The 13,679-nt window shown below is 45.8% G+C and overlaps 1 protein-coding gene across 6 annotated transcripts in view; it reads left to right on the forward strand.

Annotated features, from left to right (window-relative positions):
• Positions 1-13,679, forward strand: part of LOC132391068 (putative testis-expressed protein 13C) — a 92,464-nt gene that overhangs the window by 17,727 nt on the left and 61,058 nt on the right. For all 6 annotated transcript variants that reach the window (XR_009511084.1, XR_009511083.1, XR_009511082.1 and 3 more), the window contains exons 2-4: positions 7,552-7,614; positions 9,810-9,866; positions 10,971-11,033. Coding sequence is in view for 3 of the 6 variants with exons in the window: in XM_059963776.1 (XP_059819759.1) it covers positions 7,552-7,614; positions 9,810-9,866; positions 10,971-11,033 (183 nt within the window). In the remaining 3 variants the exon portion in view is untranslated. The remainder of the gene's footprint in view (positions 1-7,551; positions 7,615-9,809; positions 9,867-10,970; positions 11,034-13,679) is intronic.

The raw sequence follows: 13,679 nt of genomic DNA on the forward strand, positions 1-13,679 counted from the left end.
GGAGGCGTACTGTAGTGAGGTTGGTCGGTTGGTTGGGTGGTGTTACAATGACAATCTTGCGTTCAATGTTGATTGTGGACTTTAGCATGGGAAAGTCAAGAGAAGCACACACCAGGGGTCAGCTGAGGAAAGGGTAAGCAGTTTCAAGTTACTGGGTGTCTACATTTCTGAAGATTTGCCCTGGGCCTGATGTACTGATTCAATTATGAAGCAGGCATGCCAGTGGCTATATTTCAGTTGGGAGTTTGAGGAGAATTGGCATGTCTCCAAAGACACTTGTAAACCTCTAGAGATGTACTGTGGTTGCGTCACTGTCGGCCGTGGAGGGGCCAATGCACAGGATTGGAAAAACCTGCAGAAAGTTGTAAACTCAGCTAGCTCCATCATGGGCACTAGCCTCCCCAGCATCCATGACATGCCCTCTTTCAGATTGTTACCATCAAAGAGGAAGCACAGGAGCCCGACAACACACACTCAGTATTTTAGGAACAGCTTGTTTTTCTCCACCATCAAATTTCTGAATGAACATTGAACCCATGAACCCCCAGTATTCTATCCCTCTCTTTACTTTTATATACCTGTTGTAATTTATAATTTTTATTATGATGTAATGCAATGCACTGCTGCCACAAAACAAGAAGATTCACAATGCATGCTGGTGATATTGAACCAGATTCTGATTCTGATTTGTTTATCACACAGTGTATTTCCCACCTGCCTTTAAACTACCAAAGTGCAAGACCTTGCATTTGCAAGAGGTTATAGAACATAGGAATCTACAGCACATTACAGGCCCTTTGGCCCACAATGTTGTGCTGACCATGTAACCTACTCTAGAAACTGCCTAGAATTTCCCTACTGCAAAGCCCTCTATTTGTCTAAGCTCCATGTACCTATTTAAGAGGCTCTTAAAAGACCCTATTGTATCCGTATCTACCACCGTCGCTGACAGTGCATTCCATGCACCCATCACTCTCTGTGTGAGAAACTTACCCCTGACATCCCTTTGGTACCTATTTCCAAGCACCTTAAAACTATGTCCCCTCGTGTTAGCCATTTCAGCCCTGGGAAAAAGCCTCTGGTTTTCTGCACGATCAATGCCCCTCATCATCTTATACCCCTCTATCAGGTCACCTCTCATCCTCTGTCACTCCAAGGAGAAAAGGCCAAGTTCACTCAATCTATTCTCATATGGTACACCCTCCAATCCAGGCAACAACCTTGTAAATCTCCTTTGCACTGTCCCTATAGTATCAACATCCTTCCTGTAGTGAGGTGATCAGAACTGAGCACAGTACTCCAAGTGGGGTCCGACCAAGGTTTTATACAGCTGTAACATTACCTCATGGCTCTTGAACTCAATCCCACAGTTGATGAAGGCCAACACACCATACACCTTCTTAAAAACACTGTCAACCTGCACAGCAGCTTTGAGTGACCTATGGACATGGACCCCAAGATCTCACGGATCCTCCACACTGCCAAGAGTCTTACCCTTAATATTATATTCTGCCTTCAAATTTGACCTACAAAAATGAACCACTTCACACTTATCTGGGTTGAAAGACCCTATTGTATCTGCCTCCACTGGCACTGCGGGCAGTGCATTCTTCTCAGCCCAGTTCTGCATCCTAACGATGTCCCGCTGTAACCTCTGTCAAGCCTCCAGACTATCCACAACACCCCCAACTTCTGTGTCATCAGCAACCTTACAGAGTCACCACAGCACAGCAGCAGGCCCCTTGGCCCAGTTAGTCCATGCCAAGCTATGATTCTGCCTAGTCCTATTGGTCTGCACCTGGACAAAGTCATCCATTCCCCTACCATCCATGTACCTATCCAAACCTCTCTTAAATGTTGAAATCAGACCCACATCTATCGCTTCCACTGGTACCTTATTTCGCACTTGTCACTATCCTTTGTGTAGAAGTTCCCCTTCATTTTCCCCTTCAACATTTCACCTTTCACTCTTAATCAATGACCTCTAGTTCTAGTCACACCCAACCTCAGGGTAAATGCAAGCAGGCTTTTTCCACTATCTATACCCATCATAGTTTTATATGTCTCTATCAAATCTCCTCTCATTTTCCTGTGCTCTGGGGAATAATATCCCAACTTGTTTAACCTTTCACTATAACTCATGTCCTCCAGTCCCAGTAACATCCTTGTAAATTATCTCTGTACTCTTTTAGTCTTTTTGATATCTTTCCTGTAGGTAGGTAAGAAATACTACTTGTAGGATAAACAAAGTAAGAGAAGCAGATTCAATTTTAGTTTTCTGTTATGCAGCTACAGGAGAGAGGAAATTGGAAAGGGTACAGTGGAGATTTACCAGGATGTTGCCTGATTTAGAGAGTATGCATTATGATCAGCGATTAAGGGAGCTAGGGCTTTACTCTCTGGAGAGAAGGAGGATGAGAGGAGACATGATAGAGGTGTACAAGATATTAAGAGGAATAGATAGAGTGGACAGCCAGCATCTCTTCTCCAGGGTACCACTGCTCAGTACAAGAGGACATGGCTTTAAGGTAAGGGGAGGGAAGTTCAAGGGGGATATTAGAGGAAGGTTTTTTACTCAGAGAGTGGTTGGTGTGTGGAATGCACTGCCTGAGTCAGTGGTGGAGGCAGATACACTAGTGAAATTTAAGAGACTACTAGACAGGTATATGGAGGAATTTAAGGTGGGGGGTTATATGGAAGGCAGGGTTTAAGGGTCAGCACAACATTGTGGGCTGAATGGCCTGTACAGTGCTGTATTTTTCTTTGTTCTTTTTGAAATGTGCAAAATTGTATTTTTCAAAGAATTTGGATTGGACCTAGGGGCTGCAGAAAACCAGTCTATGCCGCTGCCAGTCTTGCCCGCTTATTGCTCCCAAAGGGCAGCATGGTACTGTAGTGGTTACCACAACACTTCACAGTGTCATCTGTAAGATAGAGGGTTTGATTCCCAATGTAGTCTAGTACGTTCTCCACGTGACTGTATGGGTTTCCTCTAGCTGATCCAGTTTCCTCCCACAGTCCAAAGACAAGCTGGATAGGGTTAAGTTTAGAAAGTTATGTGATGCTAAATTGGCATTGGAAGTATGGAGACACTTGTGGAAGCACGGAAACAAGATGTTGCCACCAGCACATCCTCAGGCTCTGTTGGTCATTGATGCAAATGACGTATTTCACTCTATGTTTCAATGTGAATGTGATAAATAAAGGAAATCTTTAATTTTAGAATTGGTGCCACACTCTTACCAATTACTCTAGCAAGAATGCACTGTCGTCGTACAAGTTCAGGCACCATTTTAATATTGGTCACTGCCAAGTTTATGCTCAGCTGGAATTCATTCAAACTAAGGATCACAATCTCCAAAAGCTTGGCAAACATTAAACCTCTGCACCAAATATGGAAACTTTACATGCAATGGCCACTTTATTAGGTATACCTAATGCAAGTACCTGCTCAGTCAATCATGATCAACACAATGTTTCTTTGCAGCCTAAACTGTCCAGACCTGCCAATATAATCATAAGCACAAGAGAATCTGCAGATACTTGAAATCTTGAGGAACAAACACAAAATGATGGAGGAACTCAGCAGTTCTGAAGGCATCTATGGAGGGAATATGCTGTCAATATTTTAGGCCAAGACATTTCATTACAACTGGAGAGAAAAGGGGCAGAAGTCAGAAGAAACTTGGGAATGGAAGGAATGCAAAGTGGAGCCAAGTGAGGGGGAGGTTAGGTCCGTGAGGGAGAGGTGATGAAGTGAGAAGCTGTGAGGTGATTGGTGGAAGAGATAAAGGGCTGGAGAGGAAGAAATCTGATAGGAGGGGAAAGTGAACTTTGGGGAAAAAGGGCAGAAAGTGGTATGCCAGAAGGAGATGATGAGCAGATGAGTAGACTAGAGCAGAGGTAAGAGGAGAGCCAGAATGGAGAATGGGAAATGGAAGGATTGTGGAGGAATTACCAGAAGTTAGAGAAATTGATGTTCATGTCATCAAGTTGGAGGCTACCCAGATGGAATATAAAGTGTTCCTCCTGATCACTGAGGCTGATCTCAACATGACCTCAACAGGGTGACCAGCGGTGTGCCTCAGGGATCTGTTCTGGGACTCCATCTCTTTGTGGTTTTTATAAATGATCTGGATGAGGAAGTGGAGGGATGCGTTCGTAAATTTGCTGATGACACAAAAGTTGAGGGTGTTGTGGATAGTGTGGAGGGTTGTCAAAAGTTACAGTGGGACATCGATAGGATACAAAACTGGGCTGAGAAGTGGCCGATGGCATTTAACCCAGATAAGTGTGAGGTGGTTCATTTTGGTAGGTCAGATATGATTGCAGAATATAGTATTAATGGTAAGAGTCTTGGCAGTGTGGAGATCAGGGGGATCTTGGGATCTGAGTCTTTAGGACACTCAAAGCTGCTGTGCAGGTTGACTGTGGTTAAGAAGGCATATGGTGCATTGGCCTTCATCAATCGTGGGATTGAGTTTAGGAGCTGAGAGGTAATGTTGCAGCTATATAGGACCCTGGTCAGACACCACTTGGAGTACTGTGCTCAGTTCTTGTCGCCTCACTACAGGAAGCATGTGGAAGCCATAGAAAGTGTGCAGAGGAGATTTACAAGGATTTTGCCTGGATTGGGGCGCATGCCTTATGAGAATGGGTTGAGTGAATTCGGCCTTTTCACCTTGGAGCGACAGAGGATGAGAAGTGACCTGATAGACATGCACAAGATGATGAGAGGCATTGATCATGTGGATAGTTAGAGATTTTTCCCCAGGGCTGAAATGGCTAACACGGGAGGGAATAGTTTTAAGGTGCTTGGAAGTAGGTACAGAGGAGATGTCAGGGGTAAGTTTATTACGCAGAGAGTGGTGAGTGTGTGGAATGGGCTGCCGGTGACACTGATGGAGGCAGATACGATAGTGTCTTCTAAGAGACTCCTGGATAGGTATAGAACACTATGGGTAACCCTAGGTAATTTCTAAAGTAAGGACATGTTCGGACAGCATTGTGGGCTGAAGGGCTTGTATTGTGCTGTAGGTTTTCTATGTTTCTATGTCATAAGAGGATAACATGCAGCAAAATGGACCTTATTTTACATCCCTGCGGATCAGTATCTTTCCTGTCTGATGCCTCTGCTGACAGTCAAAAAGAGAGAGGATGCTATTTAGGTATCAGTGCCTGTGCTGGCCCTTCGATGGTACATTGTGCTCGGTGCTGCAGGCTCACTCTGTTTCCAGAAGATAACTTGTTATCAAATGTCGACCCATCTCCCTAGGGGAATTATATATGAGTTGGCTTGACTAACGTATCTTCTTTGCTTTTAGTCTATGACTTCCTTCATCAGCCGTGGTTGTGTCATCCTGCCTTTAGAAAACTTTCTCGTCTTTGGGATGTACCTATCCTAAAACTTCCAATTTTTTTTCCAGAATCTCCATCCATTCTTATCCCTACTAATGTACCCTTGCAATCAACTTTAACCAACTCTTCTATCGTACCTCTGAAATTCTCTTTACTCCACTGTAATACTGATACATCTGACAATCTTCTCCCTCTCAAACTGCAGAGTGAATTCTATCATGTCATGATCACTGTCTCCTTAGGTTTCCTTTACCTTATGCTCCCTGATCAAATGCAGTTCATTACCCAACACCCAGTCCAGAATAGCTGATCCCCTAGTGTGCTCAACGATGAACTGCTCTAAAAAGCCATATTGCAGGCATTCTACAAATTCCCACTCTTGGGATTCTGCACCAACCTGATTTTACCTATCTACCTGCATATTGAAATTCTCCATGAATATCGTAACATTAATTTTCTATCTCTCATTGTAACTTGAATCCTACATCCTGGCTACTGTTCAGAGGCCTGTATATAACATCCAACAAGGTCTTTTATCCTTGCACTTTCTTAACTCTGTACACAAAGATTCTATATTTTCCAGTCCTATCTCACCTCTTTCTTAGGATTTGATTTTTTTTTTACCAACGGAGCCACACAATCCTCCCTGACTACCTGCCCGTCGTTATGATGCAATGTGTATTCTTCAATGATAAACTCCCGACTATGATCTTATTTCAGTAATGACTCAGTGATGCCCACAATGTCATACCTGCCAATCTCTAACTGTCATACAAAATCATCTGCTTTATTCCATAGACTGTGTGCATTCAAATGTAACACCTTCAGTTTTGAAGTCATCACCCTTTTTGATTTTATCCCCATTTTACACTTCAGTTCATCTGACTGACTGCAATTTTGCTCCATCATCTGCCAGTCCTTCCTCAAGGTCTCATTACACACTGCATTTAGTTGTTATGCCAACTGCCTCATCCGCAGCCTTATCACTCTGCCTCCCTTCTCCCTGCCAAATTAGTAAGATCTCTCTCCGACAGATCTAGCAAACCTGCCCACGAGAATATTGGTTCCCCTCTGGTTCAGGTGTAAACCAGCCTTTTTATAGTGGTCATGCCTTCCCCAGAGGACATCGAATGATCCAGAAATCTGAAACCCTGTCTCTGCACCACTACCTCAGCCACACATTCGTTTGACAATTCACCTTATTCTTAATCTCATTGGTGAATGGTACAGACACCTCCCAGCCTGCAAATGTAGCCTCTTCCAGGTCTCCATCAGTGAATATGATTCAACTTCTGCTCTTTCCAGACTCATCACCTGCAGCCTATTTAAACCCAGTTGTCATCTGCAGTCTCTCTTCACTCATTGAACCAGCCAACCTCAACCAGTTGCTCCGAGACTTCACTCTCCCCGCCTGAGTTTCATTTTGTTGCCTCTTGTGTTTAGTTTCTGTTCTCTCTTCTTTTGGCTTGTTATTTTGTAGTCTATTTTTAAAGTTACTGTTCACTGTTGAATTATTTCCACTGCTTTGCCCTTGGGGCAGACCTATTCTACCTTTCCTAATAAATGGAGTGAACCAACAATTGATCCAGCAGACACTCTCACCTCAAGGAAATCAGCTGCTGACACGGGCACAGTGTACAGATGCAGCAAGAAACAACTCACCATCTGTCCGCCACTTTTATCCAAATCTTCGTCTTGACGCAGCAAATCCCTACCAGTCAGCTGCCTCCCTTTGAGCCCTGGATTCCCGTGTGCAAACGTTTGGTGAATCTCCCACCTGATGCAGCAACTTCCTGTCCCAGTACATCTTACACTTCGAGCTCCATCTCTCTGTATTCTATGCACTGGGCCATCTTTCTCTTGACTGGGTGAGCTCTGACTTTCTCCACTGCTAAGTGGGACAGTAAACCTACCATAGGCAACAAATATGAGGATTTTACTGCTGAGATACACCAAGTTTTCAACCATCCAGGAAATGGAAGGAAAGAAGTGGGTCTGATACTGTGCCTTCACAAAGCCTTGCTCTCTGTTGGGCATGGACTGGATGGGCTAAGGCACCTGTTTCTGTGCTGTAATGTTCTAAGACTATGAGTGCTAACCCTGATGATGTAATTTTCTTTTGTCGATACCATTAAACATAAGAGTGACTATTTTAAGGGAAATTGATTTCAATCCTTGTGTTTCATTACCCAGGGCAGGATGATTTCGGTTTCAACCTAGAAGATGCATTAAATGAAGATACAGCGAGACCACAAGGTACGTTACTAATATTGAGCCATCCAGCACAGAAATTGGCCCCTAGTGACCATCATGTACCCATCTGTACTAAACTTATTTACCAGTTCCTGGTCCGTGGTCTTCAATGTATCGTCTGCAGATACATTAGGGTCTTTTAAGAGACTCTTAGGGTCTTTTAAGAGACTCTTAGATAGGTACATGGAGCTTAGAAAAATAGATGGCTATGCAGTAGGGAAATTCTAGGCAGTATGTAGAGTAGGTTACATGTTTGGCACAGCATTGTGGGCTGAAGGGCCTGTAATGTGCTGTAGATTTCTATGTTCTAATATCTTGCCATTTCAATTGCTTATCTAGTTGCGAGAGTACAAAGCTCTGCCATCCTGTCAGACAGTAGATTCCAATTTCCAAACTCCCTCAAGGAGTTTGGGGAAAAATTCTACATCCTGGGATACAGATTATACACTCTGTGGCCACTTTATTACACCGTCTAATAAAGTGGTCACTGAGTGTATGTTTCTGATGTTCAGTAGCCATCCACATCAGGGTTCTATGTATTGTGTGTCCACAGATGTTCTTCTGCACGCCACTGGTGTAATGTGTGACCATTTGAGTTACTGTTGCCTTCCTGTCAACTTGAACCAGCTCGTCCATTCCCCTCTGACCTTGCTCTTTTGCTAAGTATTTTCACCCACTGGACATTCTTTACTTTTTGCCCCATTCTCCGAAAACTCTTCATTCTGTTGTATGTGAAAATCCCAGAAGATCAGCGGGTTCTGAGATACTCCAATCACCCCGAACTGATCAATTTCAAGTTTAATTGACATTCAACCATACTCCTGTCAGGATGTTGTTCGTTGACTATAGCTCAGCATTTAACACCATCATTCCCACAGTCCTGATTGATAAGCTACAGAACTTGAACCTGTGTACTTCCTTTTGCAATTGGATCCTTGACATCTCAACCAGAAGACCACAATCTATGCGGATTAATGATAATAGCTCCTCCTCACTGAATCAACACTGGCACACCTCAGAGGTGTGTGCTTTCCCTTTTCTACTCCTTTTATACCCATGACTGTGTGGGTAATTGTAACTCAATCACCATCTATAAATTGGCTGCTGATAGGATCTTGGATAGAGATGAGAGTGCATGCTGGATGACATATACCAGCTAGTTGAATGGTGTTGCAGCAAGAATGTTAGTGAAGTGAAAAGAGCTGAGTGTGGACATCAGGAAGAGTAAGGAAAGGGAACATGAACCAATCCTTAAAGTGGGGTCAGAAGTGGAGAGAGTGAGCAATTTCACGTTCCTGGGTGTCTAGATCTCTGAGGATCTAACCTGGTCCAAAAATATTGATGCAGCTCTAAAGAAAGCAAGGCAGCTGCTATATTTCATTAGAAGTTTGAAGGGATTCGGTTTGTCACCTAAAACACTGAAAAACTTAAATAGATATACCGTGGAGAACATTCTGGCAGGCGGCATCACTGTCTATTTGGGGGGGGGGGGGGTTGCTACTTTACTGGACTGAAATAAGCTACAGAAAGTTGTGAAATTAGTTAACTGTATATTGGATACTAGCCTCTGTAGTAACCAAGACATTTTCAAGGAGCGGTGCCTCAGAAATGTGACATCCATTATTAAAGACCCTCATCACCCAGGACATGCCCTCTTCTCATTGTTACCATCAGGCAGGAGGTACTGAAGCCTGAAGGCACACACTGAGCAATTCAGGAACAGCTTCTTCCCTTCTGCCATCCAAGTCCTAAATGGACATTGAATCCATGAACACTACTTCACTTTTTTTCTGTTTTTTGATATATGTTATTTGTTTTTGCACTATTTTATTCTCTTCAATATACATACATATCTTATTGTAGTTGGTTTACTTATTTTGTTTTTCTTTCAATATTATCTATCTTGTATTGCTGCTGCTCCATTAACAAATTTCATGACACTTATTCTGATTCTGCTTCTGACATAAAAACAGCCAAAAGTAGCAGTGCTTTTCTGGTGTGCAGAAGTACATCTTTGAATGCACAGCACATCAGATCTTGAAGTGGATGGACTACAGCAGCAGAAGACCACAAACATGTGTTGAGAGGTCACTTTATTAGGTAGAGGAAATACCTAATGAAGTGGCCACAGAGTGTAAGTGCCCTGTTGGAAAATTTTCTGAAACAAATTGAATTAATTACAAAATTTTCATTTCTAGAAGCTAATGACTTTGATCTTAACGACGCTTTCGATGAAGACTCCCGTGTGCAAACAGGTGTGTATTCTTTTACTAAAAATTGTCTATTTGCAGAGAAATATCTTCTTACCGAAAGTTGATCAATACAATGTTTCTTTGCAGCTCAAACTGAGGCCACTCAGCCTATAGTGTCCAGACCAGTCAATATAATCATAATTACAGGAGACTCTGCAGATACTGGAAATCTTGAGGAACAAACACAATATGTTGGAGGAACTCAGCAGCTCTGAAGGCATCTATGGAGGGAATATGCTGTCAATATTTTGGGCCGAGACATTTCATTACAACTGGAGAGGAAAGGGGGCAGAAGCCAGAATAAGAAGGTGGGAGGAGTGGAAGTAATGATAAGTGGAGCCAAGTGAGGGGGAAGTTAGGTCGGTAGGGGAGGGGTGGGGTGAAATGAGAAGCCGTGAGGTGGTTGGTAAAAAAAAGAGATGAAAGGGCTGGAGAGGAAGGGATCTGATAGAAGAGGAGAGTAAACCATGGAGAAAAGGGCAGGAGGAGGCGTGCCAGAAGGAGATGATGGGCAGAAGAGAATTGAAGAAGTAAGAGGTGAGCTAGAATGGAGAATGGAAAATGGAAGGAGAGGGGAGGAATTACTAAAAGTTAGAGAAATCGATGTTCATGCCATCAACTTGGAGACTACCCAGATGTTGCTCCTGATCCCTGAGGGTGACCTCAGCATGCCATAAGAGGACCAACATGGACTTTATTTTATATCCCTGTGGATCAGTATCTTTCCTGTCTGATGCCTCTGCTGGTAGTCAAAAACAGAGAGGAAGCCATTTAGGTATCAATGCCTATGCTGGCCCTTTGATGGTACATTGTGCTCAGGACAATAAACCTACCATTTGCAGCAAATATGAGGATTTTACTGCTGAGATGCACTGGGTTTTCAACCATCCAGGAAAAGGAAGGAAAGAAGTGGGTCTGATACTGTGCCTACACAAAGCCTTGCTCTCTGTTGGGCATGGACTAGATGGGCTAGAGCACCTGTTTCTGTGCTGTAGTGTTATAAGTCTATGGGTGCTAATCCTGATGATGTAATTCTCTTTTGTTGACACCATTAAGAGTGACTGTTTTGAGGGAAATTGATTTCAATCCTTGTGTTGCATCACCCAGGGCAGGATGATATCAGTTTCAACCTAGAAGATGCATTAAATGAAGATCCTGTCAAACCACAAGGTATGTTGGAATCATGATATTAATATTGAGCCATCTTTCACAGAAATTGGCCCCTGGTGACCATCATGTATCCATCTATACTAATCTTATTTCCCAGTTCTTGGTCTGTGGTCTTCAATATATGGTTTGTGGATACAATAGGGTCTTTTAAGAGACTCTTAGATAGGTACATGGAGCTTAGAAAAATAGATGGCTATGCAGTAGGGAAATTCTAGGCAGTATGTAGAGTAGGTAACATGTTTAGCACAGCATTGTGGGCCGAAGGGCCTGTAATGTGCTGTAGATTTCTATGTTCTATGTTCTAATATCTTGCCATTTCAATTGCTTATCTAGTTGCGAGAGTACAAAGCTCTGCCGTCCTGTCAGACAGTAGATTCCAATTTCCAAACTCCCTCAAGGAGTTTGGGGAAAAATTCTACATCCTGGGATACAGATTATACAGATTTCCCATCACCACAATTTCCCATCACCACAATAGGCTCACAGCAGATACAATACCACTAGCTCTCCACTTGGTCCTGGATCACAAGGACAATAGTAATACTTTTGTCAGGCTTGTAGCGGTGTGCTACAAACAGCGCTAAAATTACGACACGGAGTCGGTAACTGCAGTCGAAGGAAAAACTTTATTCGAAAACTTCAGCCTCACTTTTAAGCCTCTGTCAACCGGCCCCCCATGGCGAAAAGGCTCCAAAGCTCTGTGCTCGCAAACCCCCGTAGGCTATCTAATTGTGAGTCGGTTCGCATACGCTAGGAAATGAGCCGCCACATAACCCCCCCCCAGAACCGGCGATACACCCCCCAATGTCCACAGCCTGGGCCAGAACCTGCTTGGGAGGTCGGCCTCTGCGCCGAGGCGCCGGAAACTCGGCCGGTTGCGCCAGGTCCACATGGGCCGGCTTGAGGCGGTCCACCGTGAAAACCTCCTCCTTCCCCCCAACGTCCAGCACGAACGTGGACCCGTTGTTCCGGAGCACCGTAAACGGCCCCTCGTATGGCCGCTGCAGCGGTGGCCGATGCCCGCCCCTTCGTACAAACACAAACTTACAGTTCCGTAGGTCTTTGGGTACGCAGGTCGGGTGCCGCCCATGCTGTGAAGTGGGTATGGGGGCCAGGTTACCGAGCTTCTCGCGAAGTCTGCCCAGGACTGCAGCGGGTTCTTCCTCTTGCCCCCTCGGGGCTGGTAGGAACTCCCCGGGGACGGCCAGGGGCGCGCCGTATACCAACTCGGCCGACGAGGCGTGCAGGTCGTCCTTGGGCGCTGTGCGGATGCCGAGAAGGACCCAGGGAAGCTCGTCCGCCCAGTTGGCTCCTCGCAGGCGGGCCATGAGGGCCGACTTCAGGTGACGGTGGAAACGCTCCACTAGCCCGTTCGACTGTGGGTGGTAGGCAGTGGTGTGGTGCAGCTGAGTCCCCAAAAGGCTGGCCATAGCTGACCACAGGCTGGAGGTGAACTGGGCGCCTCTGTCGGAGGTAATGTGGGCTGGTACACCAAAGCGGGATATCCAGGTGGCGATCAGGGCTCGGGCGCAAGATTCGGAGGTGGTGTCGGTGAGCGGGACCGCCTCTGGCCATCTTGTGAACCGGTCCACGATAGTCAGGAGGTAACGCGCTCCGCGCGACACTGGCAGGGGGCCCACGATATCCACATGAATGTGGTCGAAACGCCGGTGGGCGGGATGGAACTGCTGCGGTGGGGCTTTGGTGTGCCGCTGAACCTTGGCCGTCTGGCAGTGCATGCACGTCCTGGCCCATTCACTGACCTGTTTGCGGAGTCCGTGCCAAACGAACCTGCTGGAAACCATCCGGACAGTTGTCCGGATGGAGGGATGCGCCAAGTTATGAATGGAGTCGAAAACACGTCGCCGCCAGGCTGCGGGGACGACCGGACGGGGCTGGTTGGTGGCGACGTCACAGAGTAGGGTCCTCTCACCTGGGCCCACGGGGAAGTCCTGGAGCTGCAAACCAGAGACTGCAGTCCTGTAACTCGGAATCTCCTCATCTACCTGCTGTGCCTCTGCCAGTGCCTCAAAGTCTACCCCTTGGGAAAGGGCATGAACGGTAGGGCGAGAGAGCGCATCCGCCACGACATTGTCCTTACCCGAGACGTGCCGGACATCCGTTGTGTATTCAGAGATGTAGGACAGGTGGCGTTGCTGGCGGGATGACCAGGGGTCGGATGCTTTCGTAAACGCAAAGGTAAGCGGCTTGTGGTCCGTGAACGCGGTGAAGGGCCGACCTTCTAGGAAGTACCTGAAATGCCGGATTGCCAGGTAGAGCGCCAACAGTTCCCGGTCAAAAGCACTGTACTTGAGCTCGGGTGGCCGCAGGTGTTTGCTGAAAAACGCCAGGGGTTGCCAGCGACCTGCGATGAGCTGCTCCAGCACCCCACCGACTGCCGTGTTTGATGCGTCCACTGTGAGGGCGGTAGGGGTGTCCATTCTGGGATGTACTAGCATTGCGGCGTCAGCCAAAGCTTCCTTCGTTTGAACGAAAGCGGCGGCGGACTCCTCGTCCCAGGTAATGTCCTTGCTCGGACCCGACATCAGGGCGAACAGGGGGCGCATGATCCGGGCAGCTGAAGGGAGGAAGCGGCGGTAGAAATTGACCATACCTACGAATTCCTGAAGGCCTTTGACCGTGGTG

The sequence above is a fragment of the Hypanus sabinus genome, chromosome 3 (assembly GCF_030144855.1).
Source record: "Hypanus sabinus isolate sHypSab1 chromosome 3, sHypSab1.hap1, whole genome shotgun sequence".
NCBI classification, from domain to species: Eukaryota; Metazoa; Chordata; class Chondrichthyes; order Myliobatiformes; family Dasyatidae; genus Hypanus; species Hypanus sabinus.